The sequence below is a fragment of the Amphiura filiformis genome, chromosome 14 (assembly GCF_039555335.1).
Source record: "Amphiura filiformis chromosome 14, Afil_fr2py, whole genome shotgun sequence".
Classification (NCBI taxonomy): Eukaryota; Metazoa; Echinodermata; class Ophiuroidea; order Amphilepidida; family Amphiuridae; genus Amphiura; species Amphiura filiformis.
This window is the reverse complement of record NC_092641.1, coordinates 12409467-12432814: the sequence shown is the minus strand read 5'-3', so window position 1 is coordinate 12432814 and position 23348 is coordinate 12409467. Positions and strand designations below refer to the sequence as shown.

General features: G+C 36.4%; 2 protein-coding genes across 2 annotated transcripts; both read right to left on the bottom strand.

The window, feature by feature from the left end:
* Positions 1–4573: 4573 nt before the first annotated feature.
* On the bottom strand, positions 4574–12018 carry LOC140169720 (acid-sensing ion channel 2-like). Its single transcript, XM_072193015.1, has 4 exons — positions 11932–12018; positions 8364–8640; positions 7635–7726; positions 4574–6500 (listed from the first exon to the last, which is right to left on the bottom strand). Exons 2-4 carry the CDS (start codon positions 8616–8618, stop codon positions 5375–5377), a joined length of 1473 nt encoding a protein of 490 aa, XP_072049116.1. The 5' UTR covers positions 8619–8640; positions 11932–12018; the 3' UTR covers positions 4574–5374.
* Positions 12019–15349: 3331 nt separating this feature from the next.
* On the bottom strand, positions 15350–22524 carry LOC140169721 (acid-sensing ion channel 1B-like). Its single transcript, XM_072193016.1, has 3 exons — positions 22025–22524; positions 21018–21109; positions 15350–19856 (listed from the first exon to the last, which is right to left on the bottom strand). Exons 1-3 carry the CDS (start codon positions 22217–22219, stop codon positions 18734–18736), a joined length of 1410 nt encoding a protein of 469 aa, XP_072049117.1. The 5' UTR covers positions 22220–22524; the 3' UTR covers positions 15350–18733.
* Positions 22525–23348: the final 824 nt, after the last annotated feature.

The window sequence follows — 23348 nt, the reverse complement described above, 5'->3', positions numbered from 1 at the left end:
GACCAAAAAATCAGAAAAGTGCAAAAAAAAAAAAAAAATCTCATTTGCATATTTATTTGGCGGCCATCTTGGATTTTAGGTGTCGGGTCTCAAAATAGAACCTGAACGCAACTGTAGATGCTAGAGCTGTAATTCTTTTTTAAATGAAAGTTACAAAGCAGCAAAAAAAAGTATGAGAGCAGATATTTTATAAAATGCTTAATTTTTTTTGAAAAAAAGTCCAAAACCTAATTTGCACATTAGATGGCAACTTATTACACACAACATGTAAAAGAAGCAGGCACTTGATTTATTACAATTTATTGTGAAGATAATATGATAAAAGCTTATTTGCTTTATGAGATACAGATTTTTGACTGTAGAAATGTTATATATCGCCACTTGAAAAACAATAAAATACATAATAAATATCACTGCTTGAAAACCAATAAAATGCATTAATAATACATTTGATCGCGCAAGATGCTTCATTTCAAATTGCAGTTTCTTGGGATCCGTAAGTGCGATTTTTGTGGAATAAAAAGTATGTGAAAGAATACGGTCTGCTTCTTTACCTGGAATGACAATGAAATATGACCATAAATGGGTGTTTTTGCTGCAAATAATTATAAATACCTTAAATAATTATAGTACTTAATCTGTCATTTCTGTTGGAATTTACAATTTGGAGATATTGTCCTGGAGGAATCATATGCAGCAATTGTTTGCCAGATTTAATACAACAGTGCTTCCACTCATCATCGTCATCGTCTACGCTTTCCGGCTATGTTGACATTGCACACGCTATTTTCTGCTCTCGTTGGTCTGTGTAAGAGTTTGTTGATCTACATCTTTCTGGACGCTATTCCACTCCGCCGGCAACGGCCAATAGGCGCTAGCCAGCAAATCTCCGGTGAGCCGTGTCATATTTTTCCTCGGTACGTATTTTTGTCCCGCTGATTTTGTCATCAAATAGCAAGATAACGGGACGGTAATGATCCCAAATAACCGGTTATACATGAAGATAGATTATTAAAGTATGAATTTCAGCAGTTCATTCTTGTATTGGACTGAGTTTGAGTGCCAATTTTAAAAGAAGCCGTGACGTCACACCATTGTTTAAAATATTATCATTTGCCCCTGGGGGACCCACTCAGATATATAGGAGCTACGTGTACCTGTAATAAACACGTGGGAAAAGGGTCGCATTTTCGCAATCAGACGGCGTTTTGGGAATCAGGGGTTTCACCCCTGTAAACCGCCTCATTATAATTTGTATAATGCTACTTGTGACTTTGTATACATCGTGGCTGGAAAGAGCGGAACCAAACGCTGCTGAAGAGACTGCAATTATTTGACTTGAATATATGATTTTTAAAATTCCCGTATTTGTTCAACCGTTCTCGTGTTTCAGTGGTAGAATTCTCGCCTGCCACGCTGGAGGCCAAGGTTCGATTCCCGGTGGCGTAATTTCGGTAATTTTTTTTTTTTTCACATCCATTTTAACTCTTAAATTATTTGTTTTTATGTGAAAATGTATACATTATATTGGGAAATATATTTTGTGCACTTTTTTTTTTCTGTAACGGGGACAATAACAGCTAAAAAAACACGTCGGTCCGGCTCGGGAAATAAATTACGTCCAACATATTATAGAGAGCGCTGCAATTATGAAACGCTAAAAACAAAAATAAAGAAATAAATAAGGGGTGAAATAAATATAAAACAAGACCTTATCTTCTCAAGCATGATACGAGGAACATGAAAAAAAATGCCCCCTCTACAAAATTAATTAATTAATTAATTTTTTGATTAGTTCTTTTTGACCACCCTGTACGTCACCAAGCCAGTTTTGTGATTAAGGGATCTGGAATGAGCGTTTTGAGCGTTTCGACAGTATTTTTTGTATTAATTTTATAAATCTAATGATACATTTTAAAGTGTATGTAGCTGGGAGGAAAAGCCGACGATCAATTGAAAATTTTGACGTTTCATATTGAAGATATGGATTTTTTCTCAAAAAGACTTTTTTGGTGTTTTGTGGAAAAATCCATATTTTCAATACGAAAGGTCAACATTTTCAATTGATCGTCGGTTTTTCATCCCACGTACATACACTTTAAGTATAACTTCAAGTACTGAAAAATATCCAAAATATCAATTTTTAATGATTTGCCATGAAATGTGTATTACGTTGCAAATTTCAAAAAATAAAAATTATATGATATCAGAAGGACATTCTTCGTATTCAGAATGCAATTCGACATGTCTGATGTGCTCTCATGTCTCAAAATAAATATTGCCCAAACGTTCATACCCCTTCCCTTAAAGTAAGTACAAAGAAGGAAGTCCGTGCAAAGCTCTCAATTTAAATCAGGCATTTGAATATCAAACAAGTCACCAATACATTTCAGCAACGTGTTTAAACAACAAAATCAGTCGGAGAAAAAATATTTTGATACAACCTGTATTATGAATACTAAACCCAACTATATTAAAATTCTAACAGTAAAGTATTGTATTGTTCGGTACTATTTTCTTACTATGTACAAATCTTTGCATTAGAGCGATTGCGATTTCCAAACGCCGTGATCGTTCGCCCGTATATCTATTCAAAATCACTCTCCTGTACCGAAGCCAGATTTTGCACGTCCGAAATAAACGAGGAGACAACGTTGAAGGTTAAATACCACTAATTATGTATTACACGGGCTTCAATGGGAAAATGGCTAATTTCGGGTGGAATGTTCTCATATTCAGAACTCTCACAGTTAAATGCCACTAATATCAGGTGAAATTATATGATTTAGATGCCAAATGATCAAAAACTCAACATAGGTTGACCTGAGACTTTTCTTGTTTTAACGCACTGAACCGTAAACACCTTAAAGTGTCAGTGCGCCCTCGAAGCTGAAAGGTACAATATGGTAGGGCAAATATTTACTAAAAACCGAAGCCGTGCGTATGAATTTTGGTACTATTACAACAAAAATGTCATATAATGAGAGAAAATATGCCATTCTGAAGCAACAAACCTTAAAAAGTACTTTTTTGGCTATATAATCAATTTCAGCGATTTTAATGCAGTCTTTTCAGATGCCATGAAAACAAATAGTTACTCGTCGTATTTCAATGTATCGCCCAGGCCTATTAGTGGTATTTAACCTATAAACGCACAAAACTAACAATATATTAAAGACATTCAGGGATAATGAACATACAAATGAAAGTCTAACTATTAATATGATCCTTTTGTTTGTAAGAAATCTTTATAATAAAGCAACCGTAAGAATTGAAAATTTGACTTTCAAGGCACATCGTAATGTCATTTTTTTTATACAGCTGATCTCATATGCATTTCAATGGATAATTTGTACGAATGAACCGCGCGTATGAATGAAGTCAAATTTGCACACCTCCCTGTTGTTTTATTGTAATGATTTCGTACAAACAGAAAGTATCATAATAATAGTTAGACTTTCCTTCGTATGTTCATTATCCTTGACTGTCTGTTACATATTCCAAAATGGACACATTTTGTGCATTTTCAACGTTCATTTCAACATGAAAATCGCTTCGATACAGGAGAGTAGTTTTGAAAGATCTACGGGCTTACGATTACGGCGTTGGGAAATCGCAATCTTTCCAATTCTAATTAATTTTAAGCAGTATGTTACCCTTGGTTTTTAGTTAAAATCAAAAAGCATGCTGTATTGAAGTAGACATAGGACCCGGATGTCACGAAGTAATTTGCCATCTTGTGACCAGATCAGATGTTAGTCTTTGTTCCAGCCGCCTTGTTCTTCTTCTTGAAAAGGAGCACAATCCAGTTTGGAACCGAGACTAGCAATATATACGCACCTTTTGAACGCTGTATAAACACACGGTCCACGCACAATGGAATAATGCAATCTCTATATTTACTTCACAACCTTCATCCATTTTTATGGCGTATCAAATTATAATCTTGAGAACATTTTATTCATCAACAAACCATTCATTCTTACAATGTTGTGTTACAGTCAATTGCATTATATAAAATACGTTCCCATTCGCAACCTTCAAAAATACAAACCCTACAATTACATGCCATAAACAATTTAAAGCCATTTTTATTATGTGATTTGCATATAAAAGATACCTGTTTAAATTCACATCACATTGTCGAGCCAAACAAATGAGCCAAACAAATGAGGTAAAACGAAGAAAATTGATATCCTCTTCATTCCAGTGCCTACAATGCGATCGTACTATTATCATGAATATTGACGTACTTCACACAGCTAGGACGAACAAACAAGACGTAAGAATGATAGCGATATACACACAGTTTATACGTCAAGACGTAACACGAATAGCGATATGTACACAGTCACCTGATTCAATGATTCTATAATACACACGCACGCGACGTGTATAGCCACCACTCGACCGGAGATCTCCGGTTTTAAAAATAAAAACTTTTAAGTTTTAAAATTTAAAAATGTTACTCTAGTTAAAACACTTTAGGCTTAGTCTTTCACATGGCATTTTAGAACACCATTGGGCATTACAATCATGCAAAAATGAAAAAAAAAAAAAAAAATGAGGGCGTCGCTGTGGAGTAAATCACATATTATGGCTTTAAGCCACCAATTCTTTTTAAAAGATTTTTTATTTATACATACATGTTTTAAATATTGTCTGATAGTTTGATTGATTGTAATTTCTACTCTCAACATTGTCAATAATATTTTTTACAGGTCGCTTGCCCCTTCTCCCGGCCTGCAAAATATCTTTGCCTTCCCCCTTTGCACAAGAAAACTTTTTTGGATCCCAATTTGCAAACCGAAAATGGTCTAGATCTATGTTGCGAGGGCAGCGAGCAGAAAATGTGCATATTCAAGCGTTTACTTAAGCCTATTTAGAGCGGTTTATTTTAAACGCGTCCCATGAATATATGCAAAAAATTGGTTTTTTGGTGGGCAGGAATTTCTTGCCCCCTCCAATTTTACCCTCCCCCAAGATACATAATTATTGCACAACCCCTTATTTCTAATCGTGCGAGCACTTCTGTTGAATTCGACCTGGTATGGCGCTATAGCAGACGATATCGCGGATATCAAGTCACTCTTTCAGAGTATGTTATCAATATCGACCTATATAATCGTTCGTTAGTGTAGCTAGACAATAATTCTGTATATAAAATCGCTGAATAGAACATTAACTAATCTGTTAAAACCACCACCAATTGACAATTATTGAAATTAGCGAAATAAAACTTAAACTGCGTAATATCATTTGGTGTAGATCGGATACTCGAAAGTGTGCACTAACGACATGCATATTGACGATGACGTAGTTTCGGTTTCTTTGCAAAGGATTTTTGGAATGACCAAAATGGTCCATTACAAATTTACTTGGATTGATTTAGCTCTATTACTCTGTTGTCATTTGATCGCTTCCCCTTAAACAAACGGTATGTCCTTCTCCCAAGATATTCCAATACTTCAGCCGCTGTGATTGCACTCACACCGAGAAACAATCCCATTTGTCCACCCAAATCAGACAGCAAGGCTGACCAACTCATAGCTTCAACCTGCTTAAACCTAGTTTCACTTAGCTCATCGAAATAAACATCTAGATAGACTAAGTTTTTACGAAGATCGAGATCATCTCTGATCGAAAAGCTTGAGTTACCTTCAACAACATCTTTAAGTGTCGCGTATTCCTTTTGATATTCTTCCGCTAGTTTATCGCTCGGAAAAGACGTCATTGAAAGTGATGACGTGAAGACAACTTCTGTACACGGAGTAGGGCAATCGCATTCGTCACTGATGCCTGATGAGCGGTATTCTTGGAGCGCTTTAGCTACACAATTTGCTTGTTGGTCTGGGGTGCAAATCTTGGTATTACCTGTATACCCCAATGGTCGGCAGTTACAAGATCTGACGATGTGATCAAGACGACAGTCACTAAGACAAACTTTCTTATTATAACCATCTTTTACAGATTTACAGTTACCCCACGGTTTGGGCAATTCTTCATACTTCTTTTTCCTCACAGCAGCGTATGTATGAAACCCAGGCGGAATGGCAAGTCCCAGCGTCTCAACAAGAGCTAGGTCATGCCAATCGTGGACAACAAACTTCAACCCTGCTTCATGATGTCCTTGTTTAAATGTCTCTGTGTAATCTTCTTGCTTAATATCTAATAAAATACTCAATCCATTTCCAGCTCCTGGTAAAGTTTGTCGGAGTCGATTCTCATCTTTGTCATCAGTATTAAACTGATAACAGACACCATAATCTGGTATAAATATCGCAGTGAAATTATCTGCAGAGCAAGAGTCTTTCTTCCCTTTCCAATCACATCGTAGCAGACTGTCGTTGAGGCGGAATCCTGATTGTTCACCGAATAGCTCAAAATCAAAATCGTTATTGAAATCCTCCCAACTCTCCGTAGGTTGATTTTCAGAATATGAAGAATATGCGTAGTAATAATTCAAAGTGTCTGCAAATCCGAACACTTTGTCCAATTGCCTGCAGGAGATTGAGAAAACCAGAGAGAACAAACATTGATTAAATTCAAATTCATTAAAAACAGAACACGGAGACGCTATTACTATGGAATGACGTCGGATTACCCCCTCCCCGAAAAAAATCGGAATATGTCCGAGATATTTAGTTTTGTTTGGAAAAAGACAGTGATGGCCTTATAAAGTCCATTCAAAGATGATATAAAGGCATTTCCCACAAAATCACACTCTTAGAAAGAAGGGGTTTAGCGGTACTAAGACAAGACAACTAGGGTTTTAGGGATTCTAGGAAATGAAAACAAACACCATTATTGTTCTTTCTGACCTTTTTAGAACCTTTGCAGAACCTTCTAAATTTTGTGTAGAACTATTTAAGGTTCTACATACAGGACAGCGGAGGAACGTTTTAGGTTCTACTTCGGACTATTTCTAAGAGTGCATGAACATAAAGAGTACATGAACCTGGTTACGGCACTACGTGTATCCGCGGGTACACATGCTTGTCGCGAACTTTGAAAACGCCCCTTTTTGCATCTCATTTCGCGGATGAAAGCACCCCTATTTGAATGCCCTTTTTCGTTTCAAAGAAGCTGGTTATAATATAAAATTGTAGGTAAAATGGAGAACAATAATTCAATAGGGTGACTGTAGAATAGAATAGATGGAATCGATGGAAAATGCACTGACACGGAACACGATTCCTGGACCACATTCACACGTGAATAATTGGCATTCAGCAAAAGAAATGTGTGAGAATGCGTACAAGATCCTTACACAGGTGATAATTTCCAAAGAGTAAGTGAAATAGTGTGGAACGTGGCTACTTCTATTTTTCACACACTTTCTTCAAGAAACAGGTCTTGTTCCACACTATTCCACTTACTCATAGGTTTCTTGTGTTGGGTGCCAATTATTGGGCTGTGAATGTGGTCCAGGAAGCTGTTCCAAGTAAGTGCATTTTGCTGTCGTGTCCGATGGACAACTGCTTGGTTACTGACCAGTGTTTAGAGTAAAGTATTGAAGTAATCCTGTGTGCAATTTTGGTTTATTTTATGGACAGGATTTTAAGTTGTGAAAAATGATAAGTTTCTTTTTGAGCCCAGTTTATATAAATTTAGTTGAAATGATCGTCACTTACGTTTGATATTCTGCGGCTATTCGGGAACTATAAAAGCGATTTAAGCTGCAGATTGTCACGGCTGGGAAAGTTAATTTGGATCTATGTTCAACCTGGTAAAAATATAAATCCATGAAAAGACGAAACTGATGTTAACACAAACACACAAACGAACGCACGAAACAGGCCCACAATCCGGTCCATGAACTTACACATAAATGAACACAAGTACACCCCTTCATCACATGACCTCACACCATGTAGGTCTGTAACCTTTATGAAGGCTGTGAAATTCTACCGTAAAATTTCTTTTACAATATTCAAAAAGCAAAAATTCATTTGATGCTTTGTTATCCTTTCTATAATGATGGCATTATATTCGTAATACTTGTTTCATTTCGTTCTTTATCACGTTTATTTATTCAGGCATCAGAAGAAGGACGCGACGATGTGATGGTCGTGACTCAAGACAAGCGGTTCAGTAAATATGATAGAAAATGAGGTACATCCTAGCGGTACCTCATTCCTTATCATAAATAACGAACCGTTTGTCTTGGGTCACTGAAATTTCAGTGTAGTAACTGGATTCCTTGCCCCTATAATATACATAACTTTTGTCACAAGTGTGTTATTAGTTTTTGAGAAAAGTGCAAAAATAGTCACAAATTTATCGAAGGGTGTAGTAGTACCCCCTTAAACGAATTTCAATTACCCAAGAGCTAAACATAACCATGATACTGGAATACATACCTGAACGAGAGTGTTGTAATCAAACCTCAGATATGCTGTAACTCGCTCTGAAAACTGCCAAACAAACAAACCAAAAGCTGTCAAGAAGATTACCGACCAAATGAGCTTTAAGATAACCCCAGCAGACTGGAAAATACGGGCAATTCCATGAAGAGTGGTATTTTCCGCAAACTCTCTCTCTAGATCCAGTTTCATGTCGAACTCGGAGCTTAGAATTTTCTTGATATAAACAAAAATGACAATCGTCTGTCGCATGAATCCCTTTTTATGGCATCATCTGGAAACGTTGAGAAAATGTTATAGTTTAATTCCTTTTATTTGTTGTATCACCGATAAAAATGTATTTCTGGGACCGCAACCAGAAATCCAGCAAACACAAAACGTTTTCGACATCATTCGCAAAAGGTAAGAAAGGGTTGCCAAAAAAAGTTTAAATGTCGGTTTATCATGTTTATAAGGGTATAAAATGTTTTCATAACATACCCAGGGAGCAAACCCCCATATTTTGATGCAAACTGACTTGGCAAGATATAAAAACGTGTCCTATACAGATGGATTATATGGACTATAGGCTACATCCCTAGGGTGGACACGTTTTGAAATCAGCTGCACAGGGGGTGTTATTGGGGGGGCAAAGTTTGCCCACCGGAAACCCATTTTTGCAGCGAAATATACTTAAAATCACCTTTTATTTGCACAAAGATTAGTAAATTAATGCTTAAAATTATGCCATACATTGATTGGACTGGGCCACCATGTTGGGGTGTGTGTGTGGTGGGGGGGGGGGCGCTCTGGGGGGGGGGGGTATCAGATGAAGTAGAGCTGCGCATATATGGCATGTGTGGTATCATATTTCGTTAAATTTTGCAATCAATACACTGATCTGATGTGCTGTTTCACATTCTTTCCATGCTTTTGGATAGATAACAAGTAGCTAGATCCTCGTCATGTTCTTGTAGACCCACTCCTACTTTAGACACCTTTTTCTATCCTGAGTATCCTCTGCCTAGTAACAGAGACCCGACGCCATTGACCTTACCCAACCCAGTCCTTGACCCAGCTAGCCATCATCAGTGGCATGTCTGGGGGTGCTTTGGGGTTGAAGCCCCCGCACTTTGTTAAACATCATGTAAAATCAGCCGTTTTATGGCGATTTAAGCCATTAAGCCCCCCCGCATAACCCTGAAAGCCCCTCTGAGCCCCCGCAGGAACAGATCCTGGACATGCCGGTGGAAAGAACATTAGGGGGAACTTATAAGTTGTGCACTGTATATTTGTAAATCATTAAAATGGGTTTTTATTTTATCAAAAGCAAACATTGCAAAACTGTTTAAAAATATCTAAATAAACATATTTAATAAACTACTTATAAACATTTTATTCATGATTTGTATCAGTTGATTACATTAAAGGCTTATTCAGTGATCCCAGCGCAAGTGTAAAAAAATTAAATTGTTTATAAAGTGCTTAAAAGTGAAGGATAGGTCATTCAATTTGTCATCATTTTTGAAATGAAAATTTTGGCAAAAACGAAAATGTATATGCCTTATTTTGTCTTTAATACACGGCTTTCGGCTGAACCACTATCATGCTATGTTACCACATCTATGACAATGACTATGATGACAAAGGTGTCCAAAAAGTCAAATGCGAAATGCGTTTTTTTAATCCATGTCTTGAAATGAAAAAAACAAAACCCTTTTCGCTGCAAATTGGAATGGGAATTTACAGTGGGTTTCTCCGACACACACAAAAAACATCATATTTCTTCATATTCAAGAATATTTATATTGTTTATTTGTTTTGTAATGTGTAAATGTTTACTCCAGTAGTGTTTTATATTAAGCCGTCAAACACGAAGTGCGCGCGCTACAGGAAACAAACTTGTTTTTTTTTTTTTTGGCCTGAGCACTCACTGAATGAGCAATTTTAAATGCAAGCATTTGAGGGCGCATAATTACATGCGACACTTAAGCACTTTATAGCATCACCCAAAACTTTCCCCGTCATTCTTGTTGTGCTCAATCATCATGAAACACCGTATATCGGTTACCATCATTTGCAAGCTTAATTTAACTTATTAGCTATGCAAGTGAAAACAATGACCCAGTTTTGGAAAGAGAAGGAACCGGAGTACCTGGTGGTGTGAACCATATCAAATACACAAGCCTTACTATAATAGCTAGCACACAAATTCTATCTTTATTGAGAGTAAAACAGCTTCAGTGACAAGCACTGCTTTCCAATCAGGCCCTTATTTCAGTTTAAATATTATAATATGATTTTACATATTTTGCAAATTTACAAGATAATAATCGCATATATACATGCACATGATATAAACAAAACACATCAAACATATAAATACAAAATTAAATACTAAGTAATCAGCATCGTAAAATGTAAAGTTAAAAAATAGAGAAATCATTAATGGTAAATATTGACCATACAAATAAAAAAAAAAGGAAAGAATTGGGACTGGGCCAAAATCATGGTTTGTATTCTAAATTGACTCTAATTCTTTACAAATTTCAGGTGAAACTGTTCCAGGAATGAACTCTAACATGAAATGATAGCTGGCCTGAATTTGAGTTTTAGTTAAAACACTTGAAATCAAGAAGCAGAAACTGATTGTCCCACCTATCAGTAATGATCATTTACTTTTAATCCGTTTATTGCAGTGAGTCCATAAAATTATTTATATATAGGTGTCCAAGTATCAGCGGAGCTCCCAGCATGTCTATGGGAGTGTTCTAATCAAGTTGATGGTTCATTGGTCATCCCTAATAATATTATCTCGCATTAGAATGGAGGACAATATAACTCATCATGCTTCAAATGGGTTTTGAAATCCCCCCCCGAATACCCAGAATGGGAAGAAAAGCGGCAAATAATATGATAATTTCATAATGTTGAAGTTTAACAGCGCTTATATTGCAAAGTCAATTAATTAAGCTAATGCCATTTTGAGGGACACAGGATGAAGTCTCATGTTTATGTTGCATGCAACACCAATTTCAAAACTGAGATTGTAATCGACCAAACCATAATGATAACATAAATGACATATAGGTCGTAAATCTCTTGTATACTTTGTTGATCAACATCGTTGTCCATTACAAGTCATTGACTTGTTGAACCAACGTGTCATTAGACAATGCCGAACAATGTGTGCAGACAAAATCGAATTGTGCGAAAGAAAAATAGCCAAATATAAATAAACATACGTATATAGCCCAATTTAGACTTAGATTTACATTATACGTATTTCAAGTTTTTAAGTTGAGAAATTCTGTTAGGAAATCAGTAAGTGTACTTGTGTCACAAGTTGTACCGGCTTTATTTACCCATCCACGGCGATACTAGGGGTAACCCTCTATGATATGTCCAGCTTAATAATACCCCTTTAGTATACCTTAAGTTATACGACCCAAAATTGTCAACATTTCAGGATTACGTTTCTGGCAGGGAGGGAGGGGTCGGCCGAGAAACGAAACTAGTTACGTTTATAGGACGTCATCGATCTTTTGGTTTGTTCCTTAAAGGTTGAAAAATGATCGTCACTTACTTTCGATGTTCTTCAGTTACTCGTGAATTATAAAAGCGATTGTAGTTACAGATTGTCACGCCTGGGAAAGTTAATTTGGTTTAATTTAATTTGGTTTAATTTTCAACCTGGTCAAAAGAGAAAAGAAAAAAGTTGAACACAAACACACATACGAAGAATCCATCTATGAGGGAAAAATTGGGTAAAAATGCTCAGGCTTGGAAAAAATCCCACCCCCTTTTTAACCCAAACTTGATAAAAATTCTTTCCTATTTATTTATATATAGTTTTTAAAAATTATACTGAATAATTGTTTTGCTTTGTTGCCCGAAAATATTGCCCAAATTTGACCTGACATATGGATTCGTCAGGTCTTTGTCTAAAGATGCATACTTTCATAAATTTAAGTGATATTTAACAGTTTCAATATACAGAGAAAAATTACTGATCAGGTAACAATATTAAATGAAAAAAGACCTCTGGTTTGCGTGACCACTGCTCTACCATCTGCCTATGATTGCACTCTAGACGTCTAAGATTGCATCTTAGACGTGTAAGGTTTGGCGTATCATCTTAGGCGTCTTTAGAAGGTATCCGACATGCGCCAGCCATTAAACCGCGCTGTCGTGTGGCCGATAATCATTGTTACGACGATACAACCCGGGAAGCGACAGTGGAGAGGACAAATGGAGATGCCCGTGTTTTTAGTATTAAATCAGCAAGGGGAGCACAGAAAATTGACAAAAAAATTTATTGTTTTTAAGATGATTTGTTATGTTTTTCACGCAGTGTTATCTTATAATTAAATGAAATACATACCTCGACAAGAGTGTTGTAATCAATTTTCAGATATGCTGTAATTCGCTCTGAAAATTGCCCAAGAAACAGACCTAAAGCTGATTAGATGATTACCGACCACATGAGCTTTAAGATAACACCAGCAGACTGGAAAATACGAGCAATCCCATGAAGACAGGTATTTTCCGCAAACTCTCTCTCACCGGATCCAGTTTCATGTCAAAACGCGGAGCTAATATTTTTTGATATAGGAACAAAAGTGGTAATGGCCTGACGCTTAAAGTTTTCTTCTTGGTGTAGCCTATATAAAATGCAAACCTACATAAAGTTGTAAAAGCAACACGAGGTCAGGGATGTCTTGGCTTGATTCTAGCTATCATTCTGTTTCCTGTACCAGTTTTCTATTCAATTCGAAGAGTTGCACTCATGGGTTCAGAATTGTAAACTATACCAAAATTGTTGGTTCAAATTCAGCATGCTTCCAATTTGAAGTGGCTTGCACAGGAGTATTACCGCGTCACCCAAAAAAAATCAAAAGCAAAAAAATTGGAAAAGCACTGCATCAATTATAGTCCACCGAATGTTAAATTATCCACTTTTTGGTCTTTTCTGGTACATAGACATCTCTGATTTCTTTTGTACTTCCCATAAAAAGGACTTTTTCTCCACGGTTTGTTCATTTCCTACCAAGCTATGAAAGTACATCTAAAGTGGTAGGCGGTATAATTATTTCAATAAAAATATTCAGCAGATCGTCATTTCATGTCTATATCAATCACCTTTACGGTCTGTCGATTAAGTTGTACTTGATGATATTCCTAATGCTTTTGTGGATCATTATTGTCAATTACTCAGCCGGCTACGTCGAAAAATCCCATGATAACCACGGATTCTGCATGAAATTAGCGTACCTGTTGCTACTAATGATGAATGCATTATCACTCATGCATACGTTGATGATAACGATGTTAATGATGATGACAACTTTGTTTTTGTCACACATGACATGAAACGATATTAGTTTTATTTTATTTTTGGTGATAAGTGCTTTTTAAAATGATCATCAAATTCTTGTCGTACAAGAAACCAGACACATTTTTAGTTTTTAATTATTTAGATGGTATGCTAGCTAATTGTCCCAAGGCCAAATTCAACAGTTTTAATTATTCCGGAACAATTTTCATCCATAAAAAGTGTAGAAGGTGTTGAAGATTTTGAAATTCCGAACAAAATTGTCTAATTTTAGGTCAATTTTACAAAATCAAACTGGCGTCAAAAAAGCGTAACTGCTTGACATTTGCTTCCGGAAGTAGTAATTTTGTGGCATATTAAAAATTAATGACTATACATGCCAAATTGTTTTTTTATATTTATTCTGTCCGCATCTTGAGGTATCCATATTTAGTCTGCCTCACTATCTGATTAGAAACTCGATAAATTTTATCTATATTTTAGTGTCCATCACTAAAAAGACCTCGACAATTCGACAAGTTTCAAGCTCCAGTAAATGAAAAAGTGTTTATGTGAACAGCTCAATAAACACGACAAACAGTTATCTGGGCAATTGAACAAGAACCGCATTCAATCGACAACCCTACATGTTGTTGCGTACTATTGTTATACTATCCACTGCCTCAAACCATCTGTCGAAGAGGTAATTTACATCATGCTATATGCTATTTCCATTATCTGAAAATGGCGGCCAATTTGAATTTTACCCGACTAGGTCAAGGTTAAAAAAAGCGGGTCACACTCACTAACAAAATGGTAAGTGAAGCGAGAATTAATTTTGAAACGTCGCAAGCGGAAATTTTAGTACCAAACTGTCCAGCTACTATATACGAGTGGATATTCATACGTAGTGGTAGATAAAATGAATTAAAGTTTTAACTTCAACACTACACTATTTTTCGCTCACCTGGAACGTTTTCACTAGTCCGACTAGCGTCATATGACGTCATCAGTCCAACTAGCGTCATATGACGTCATCAGTGAGAGATATCCCGATTGTAGACAAGATATCATCACAGCATCACCATCTGCTGAAGACGCTAGTCGGACTAGTGAAAACATTCCAGGTGAGCAAAAATAGTGTAGTGTTGAAGTTAAAACTTTAATTCACTGTCCAGCTACTGCTTACACTTTGATTACACTCTATGAGGTGGCCTGAGTAATTTGATTTTGTTTATCTTTGTTTACAAAATGAAAGTTATTTCATGAGTGATGACACTCATTCATCAAAACAAATTGTATTATATCTAATTTGGATTGTTTTGAAATCCCCCTGCTCTCTACAATATTCAGTGAATTTCACCATTAGGGGATATTGTGAAGTTGATATGACATCATATGGGGAATACCCACATGAAATGTTGTAAACTATTAATTTTTTTTTGATGGTCTATTAACAGGTTTTTTTATGAGTACAAAAGTGGAAAGGAAGTGAGTTTGCTCTTTGCAGAATATGAAGAGAGATTATAGACTCTAATACTGCGATCACAAGATGTAAAGTTACAAGCAACTGATTAGACGAAGGTCCAGTTTTAAAAGTGACCACAAAGGCGCAACAGATTCTAACAAGCACAGCAAAGAGATAACACAGTTTCTTAATTGAAGTTTTATTTCAGTATCTTCTCTGTACTTTACATAACTTTTATTTTATTTTTCAGGTCTTTTGTTTCTTGAGGTCACATTGTATTCAATGTGGTGTCATTATCTACAGAATTAGGATTTTTTCCAAGTGTAAGAATACTTTTTTGGCGCAGTATATACTCGTATGTATAGGTCGTCAGTAGTAATATTGCATTCCAGGACGTTCACTTCCGGTTCCGGGTCACCAGGTCAAATGTCAACCCAGGTCAAAGGTCACGAGGTCATTTCCTGGTCATGGGTAATGAGGTCAACCGGAAATACCGCCATTTTTAGTCAACGTTAATATTTAGGGACGTTAAGATTTAGGGAATAACTCGCAACGACGCTCAACGATGTTCAACTTCGGAACACATTGAATGGGAGCTATGAAAATTTAAGATGGTATTCTAGGCCTACTAATTAACGTCCCTAAGAGGACGCAACACTAAATCACTCCGCATTTTATGTAACAACGAAATTCGGCTAATATAGTCCATAGTGAATATGAGATTGTAGCGACCATATCTACCGACATGTTCACTTTAAATCACTCAATATCGGCTCATATGAATTCGACAAGTGTCTTTAATGATAACATGCAGAAAAAAACTGGACAATTGATCTCAAAAGCGATTCTCTGTGGCGGATTAAGAGAAAACCCGATTTTGAAATGTGAGTGGTGAGTTTAGTACATTTTTAGCTCTTTTTTTTGCACCGCAAAATAGCGAAAAAAGTCAACGGTCATCGATATATGCCGACAAAAGTTATGGAATCTAGAGAAACAGAGCTTTAATTTGATACCAAATTTATTTTGCCAAGTATTGCAGGGACACCAGAAATGGCGTTTGAAGTAGGCCGAATTCACACGTTATCCTATGGGACGCTGAATTAGTGCTGCGCCCCCTAAATATTAACGTCGATTCAAAATGGCGGTATTTCCGGTTGACCTTTGATCATTTCCGTTTGACATTAACGCTCCTAAATATTAACGTCCCTAAATATTAACGCTGACTCACAATGGCGGTATTTCCGGTTGACCTCATGACCCATGACCTGGAAATGACCTCGTGACCTTTGACCTGGGTTGACCTTTGACCTGGTGACCCGGAACCGGAAGTGAACGTCCTGGAAAGCAATATTACTACTGTCGTCGTTGTGCTTCAAAAAGAGATACATTTTGAACGAGTTTGTATAGCCAATTATTTATGAATAAACTGTAGTATAGCCTAAATGGTAGGACGACGTCATCCATGGCCTTGATTCACTACGAAACAGTGAAATGCTTGGTTGACATTTCAACGGTACCCGAGTCGGGTTTTAAGAAGTTTTTAAAAAAGTTAAAAAAAATTTTTCGCTAATTCTAAGACTGGTCTGGAAGGGGTCTGTATAAACCGCACGGGCTAAATATTAATTGGGGTGTGTCGGGAGATGGTGCAAAATAATTGTTTTGTTTGATAGAAAATGTGCTTACCATAAGTTTACATTATAATGCTCTATGAAGAACACAATTTCAGACTTTATGCAAATTTATTTTGTTATTATCAAATTTATAGGGGTTTGAGGTTATATTTATCACAGTTGAAATTGCAATTTACCAATTTTTGAACGTGGAAGGAGCTTAAAATATGACTCTAAAAAGTGGTACCTACACTTCTTTGTGTACAACAAGTTTATAACATTTGGTACCTTTTTCGGTTCTACATGTGTCTCTTTTTCCACATTGATGGTTATAAATATCAATCAGTCATAATCATCGCCAAGTCAACGAGGTTCAGGAATGTCCTCTCATTGTTAATTGTTGGTTATACATTACATAGTTAAATGCAATGCTTTGTAAAACACCACTTGAACAGGATTTAACCAAACCAAACAGAGACTAGAGCTATTAGATAGAAGCATATTATCCTCTTCAGCAATAGGATTGTATATTGGTTTAAAAGGTGTTTGACTGGCGCTATCAGAATAAGATACATGTAGCACCAAATTAAGGTACCTATGAATACGACCTTAATGTATATTATACACTGTAACTGAAAATACGGCTCATTCGTGGTGTACAGCCATTTTAAAATCGTTTCTCTTGAGAGTTTTACATAGAGGACAGACAAAAATTTGTTCTAAGAGTGTATTTCAAAATGTGATTCCAGACCATCCAAACCTAAGAGTATGTAATTTAATAGCGTAATTGGCCAAATAAATTATATAGTTCTATTATAGTTATGCTCTATAAACGGTATGCAAAGGTAATACACACAAGTTCACCTTCGTGATTATTTTATAATCTATTATGTTAATATTTGCGCAAATATATATAGCAGTCATATTCGTTTTAAAAGCATTTTCAGCCAATTTTTTGATCTAGAACAATCTAACATTCAAAATTCAGATGTTTGCATTTTAGAACACTTCCGTGTTAGAGGCTGTGCAATATAATTATGAGCCCGGGGGTGGTAGTGGTAAAAGTTTCAAACGGCCAGCCAAAAATTGCTTTCCCCCTCTCGGCCCGCCAAAATCGCTTGCCCTTTCTCTCGGCCTGCAATAAACTCTTTGCCTCCCCCGTTGTAAAAGAAAATATTTTGAGATCCCAATTTGTAAACCTTAATGGTCTAGATATACTGCGAGTGCAGCGAGCAGGAAGATTCAAGCGTTTTCCTGAGCCTTATCTAGGGCGTTTTATATAAAAGGCGCACCATGCATGAATGTATGCCAAAAATCGCTTGCCCTTCTGGGTTGCCAATATTGCTTGCCCATCCCCTTATGGCTGGGCAAAAATTTCTTGTACCCTCCCCCTCCAATTTTACCCTCAACAGAGCTCATAATAATTGCACATCCCCTTATTTCCCATCGTGCGAGCGCTGCTGTTGTATTCGACATTGTATGGCGCTATAGCAAAAGATATCGAGGATATCAAGTTACACTTTCAGAGCGTGTTATCAAATCTGTCTTTATATAACCGGTCGTTAGTGTAGCTAGCCCCAGTGGGCACACCTGACGTTGAAATCACGTTGAAATTTCGACGTCGAAATCTATTTCGACGTTGAAATCAGGTTAAAATTACGTTGTATTTGCAAATGGACTTCAACCTGATTTCAACTAACCTCTAGGTTGAAATCAGATTGAAATCAGGTTAGGTTGAAACTTTGACGTTGTATCAACGTTGATTCAACCTGTGCCCACTGGGTAGACAACAATTCTGTACATAACATCGCTGGCTAGGATATTAACTAATCTGTTAAAACCATTTTGTAAGTGCCGAAATAAAACTCAAACTGCGTCATAATCATTTGAAATAGATCAGAAACTCGAAACGTGCGTATTGTGAGCATTGACGATGACGTAGTTTTAGTTTCTTTGAAAAGAATTTCGGGAATGACAAAAATAGTCCATTATACATTTACGTGGATTGATTTAGCTCCATTACTCTGTTGTCATTTGACCGCTTCCCCTTAAACAAACGATATGTCTTTCTCCCAAGATACTCCAATACTTCGGCCGCTGTGATTGCACTCATACCCAGAAACAATCCCATTTGTCCACCTAAATCAGAGAGCAAGGCTGACCAACTCATAGCTTCAACCTGCTTAAACCTCGTTTCACTTAGCTCATCGAAATAAACATCTAGATAGACTAAGTTTTTACGAAGGTTGAGATCATCTCTGAATGAAAAACTTGAGTTATCTTCAACAACAGTTTGAAGTGTCCCGTATTCCTTTAGATATTCTTCCGCTAGTTGGTCGCTCGGAAATGACGTCATTGAAAGTGATGACGTGAAGACAATTTCTGTACACGGAGTAGGGCAATCGCATTCGTCACTGATGCCTGATGAGCGGTATTCTTGGAGCGCTTTAGCTACACAATTTGCTTGTTGGTCTGGGGTGCAAATCTTGGTATTACCTGTATACCCCAATGGTCGGCAGTTACAAGATCTGACGATGTGATCAAGACGACAGTCACTAAGACAAACTTTCTTATTATAACCATCTTTTACAGATTTACAATTACCCCAAGGTTTGGGCAATTCTTCGTACTTCTTTTTCCTCACAGCAGCGTATGTATGAAACCCAGGCGGAATGGCAAGTCCCAGCGTCGCAACAAGAGCTAGGTCATGCCAATCGTGGACAACAAACTTCAACCCTGCTTCATGATGTCCTTGTTTAAAAGTCTCTGTATAATCTTCTTGCTTAATATCTAATAAAATACTCAATCCATTTCCAGCTCCTGGTAAAGTTTGCCGCAGTCGATTCTCATCTTTGTCATCAGTATTAAACTGATAACAGACACCATAATCTGGTATAAATATCGCAGTGAAATTGTCTGCAGAGCAAGAGTCTTTCTTCCCTTTCCAATCACATCGTAGCAGACTGTCGTTGAGGCGGAATCCTGATTGTTCACCAAATAGTTCAAAATCAAAATCGCTATTGAAATCCTCCCAACTCTCAGGTTGATTTTCAGAATATGAAGAATATGCGTAGTAATAATTCAAAGTGTCTGCAAATCCGAACACTTTGTCCAATTGCCTGCAGGAGATTGAGAAAACCAGAGAACAAACATTGATTTAAAATCCAAATTGGGTCCAAATTCATTAAAAACAGAACACGGAGACGCTATTACTATGGAATGACGTCGGATTACCCCCTCCCCGAAAAAAATCGGAATATGTCCGAGATATTTAGTTTTGTTTGGAAAAAGACAGTGATGACCTTATAAAGTCCATTCAATCCGGTGATTTCCTACAAAATCACACTCTTAGAAAGAAGGGGTTTAGCGGTACTAAGACAAGACAACTAGGGTTTTAGGGATTCTAGGAAATGAAACAAACACCATTATGGTTCTTTCTGGCCTTTGCAGAACCTTTTTTAATTTTTTGTAGAACTATTTAAGGTTATATACATAGAGGACAGCGGAGGAACGTTTTAGGTTCTACTTCGAACTATTTCTATAAAGATTACATGAACATAAAGAGTAAATGAACCTGGTTACGGCACTACGTGTATCCGCGGGTACACATGCTTGTCGCGAACTTTGAAAACGCCCCTTTTTGCATCTCATTTCGCGAATTTTTCAGGATGAAAGCACCCTATTTGAATGCCCTTTTTCGCTTCAAAGAAGCTGGTTATAATATAAAATTGTAGGTAAAATGGAGAACAATAATTCAATAGGGTGACTGTTGCCATAGAAATGGAATAGAATAGATGGAATCGATGGAAAATGCACTGACAGGGAACACGTTTTCTGGACCACATTCACAGGTGAATAATTGGCATTCAGCAAAAGAAATTTGTGAGAATGCGTACAAAATCCTTACACAGGTGATACTTTCCAAAGAGTAAGTGAAATAGTGTGGAACGTGGCTGCTTCTACTTTTCATACACTTTCTTCAAGAAACAGGTCTTGTTCCACACTATTCCACTTACTCACGGGTTTCTTGTGTTGGGTGCCAATTATTGGGCTGTGAATGTGGTCTAGGAAGCTGTTCTATGTAAGTGCATTTTGCTGTTGTGTCCGTTGGACAACTGTTTGGTTACTGACCAGTGTTTAGATTAGAGTATTAAAGTAATCCTGTGTGCAATTTTGGTTTCTTTTTATGGACAGGATTTTAAGTTATGACCTTGGGAAAAATGATAAGTTTCTTTTTGAGCCCAGTTTATATAAATTTAGTTGAAATGATCGTCACTTACGTTTGATATTCTTCAGCTATTCGGGAACTATAAAAGCGATTGAAGTTGCAGATTGTCACGGCTGGGAAAGTTAATTTGGATCGATGTTCAACCTGGTAAAAAATAGATCCACGAAATGAAAGTTTAACACAATCACACTAACACCATACAAACCCACAAACCAGGCTACAAACTTACACATAAATGAACACAAGTAAACGAACACATGCACGTACTAAAACCACACACCATACATCACATGACCCCCACACCATGTAGATCAATTACCTTTATGAATGCAATTCTACTGCAACATTTCTTTTACAATTACAAAAAAGCAAATATTTAGTTGGTGTCTTGGTATCATTTCTTTAATGATGGCATTATATTCATAATACTTGTTTCATGTCGTTCTTTATCATGTTTATTTATTCAGGTATTAGAAGGATACGACGATGTGAAAAAGCAAATGTAATATTTTCAAAAAATTACAGGAAAAATCGACGACTGAGTGCAACATAGTCGTGTATATTTGTTGGCGAAACTGAGTTATAAAATAATTATCACAATACAGTTAAATGTACACATTCATTTTAAGCTATTTTATAAGTCTAAGAAGCAATAATTAGATTTTAATTTAAAATAAATAATAAAAGATAAACAAACAAATTAAAACACAAATGTGGTGTGATCAAGTAAAATCAGTCTGAAGTCTGACATATTCAATTTTCAGTTTCTTACAGGATTGTAAACAGCATTTGCAAAACTGCATTTCTAAAACAGTTGGAAACAAAAGGAAATACATCCTTTGTTTTGTTATATCTCAAAATCAATATTTCCCATTTTCGACTGATTTTGCTTGATCACATCACAAATAACCTTATTCTGATGATAAAAATGGTTGATACGACCTATATTGCACTCTCTCGGCAAAATAATGTTTCCAATAAAGGAGAATCTGCCCAGAGTAGCAAAAAAATGTCCACTTACCCAAGAGCTAAACATAACCATGATACTGGGATACATACCTCAACAAGAGTGTTGTAATCAAATTTCAGATATGCTGTAATTCGCTCTGAAAACTGCCAAATAAACAGACCAAAAGCTGTCAAGAAGATTACTGACCATATGAGCTTTAAAATAACCCCTGCAGACTGGAAAATACGAGCAATCCCATGAAGACTGGTATTTTCCGCAAACTCTCTCTCAAGATCCAGTTTCATGTCGAAACGAGGAGTTAAGAATTTTCGTAATATAAATAAAAGTCGCTTGAAACTCCCTTTTCAGTGTCATCTGGAACCGTTACAAGGCTGTTTTAGTTGAATTCATTTGTATATTTGTTCCGACATAGGCCTGCTTACTGAAATTGGGCTAAGTTAATTGTAAAAGTAACGAGAGGTCCTGGGTTTGATTCCTGCTGCCCCTCTGCTTCCCGTATCCTTTTTCTTTTTAATCCGAAGAGTTGGACTCAGTTGTAAAAATGTACTGATATTGTTGTTTGACGTCCTTTGTCCTTTGTGTTCTCCCATAAGAGATCTACATTAAACGAACGGGAAAGCTAATACAGCACTTATATAACATAAACTTGTTGCATGCATGAAAGGATGTAATTTTGCATTTCATGTTTCTGTGGGCTGCTTGAGTAAACATAATTTAGATTAAGTATTTTCCTTCTGAGAAATATAGCTTTAACTAAATTAAGGCAGTATTAAAACACCTGCTACTCATGCCAGTATACGGTAATATAAAAGTAACAGCAATAAATTAATGAACACTCGTACTTTTTTCTCCTCCAATTGTAATTATGAAAAATGAAATAGAACAAAATATTGTAATCAGCCTTCATGTCTTTCCTAAGCTTAATATAATTAATTAAGCACACAATGAATGCAGCTGTATTCGCCAAGACCAAAAAAATAATAATAATTAGATGTATACGACTTGGGTGACTCTTGGCGGAAAAGCGGCGAATTTGCCCGTGTTTGCTTTTATTTTATTACTGTAGACAAATTATGCAATTGCCTGTTTGGTTAAAAAAATTACAAATATTTCCTATATATATATAACATGAGTAATATCTAGATTGTCAGAAGCTTTTGGTCACTTTTAATATTCGGTTTCACATGGTATGACAGATTAACTAAAGCATCTTGAAAACAAGTTTGATCGTCATGTCAGGCTAATTATAGTACCGCGTAAAAATATTCGTATAGCTATATGGAGTGACGAGAGAATGACGAGGATAACAGCAATTTTTTCCTATCTTACTTTTTTCTTAAATACTTGTAATACTATTTGTATATTTTTTATAATTCATGAATAAAAACATTGCTTATCCCTGCGTAAACGTTA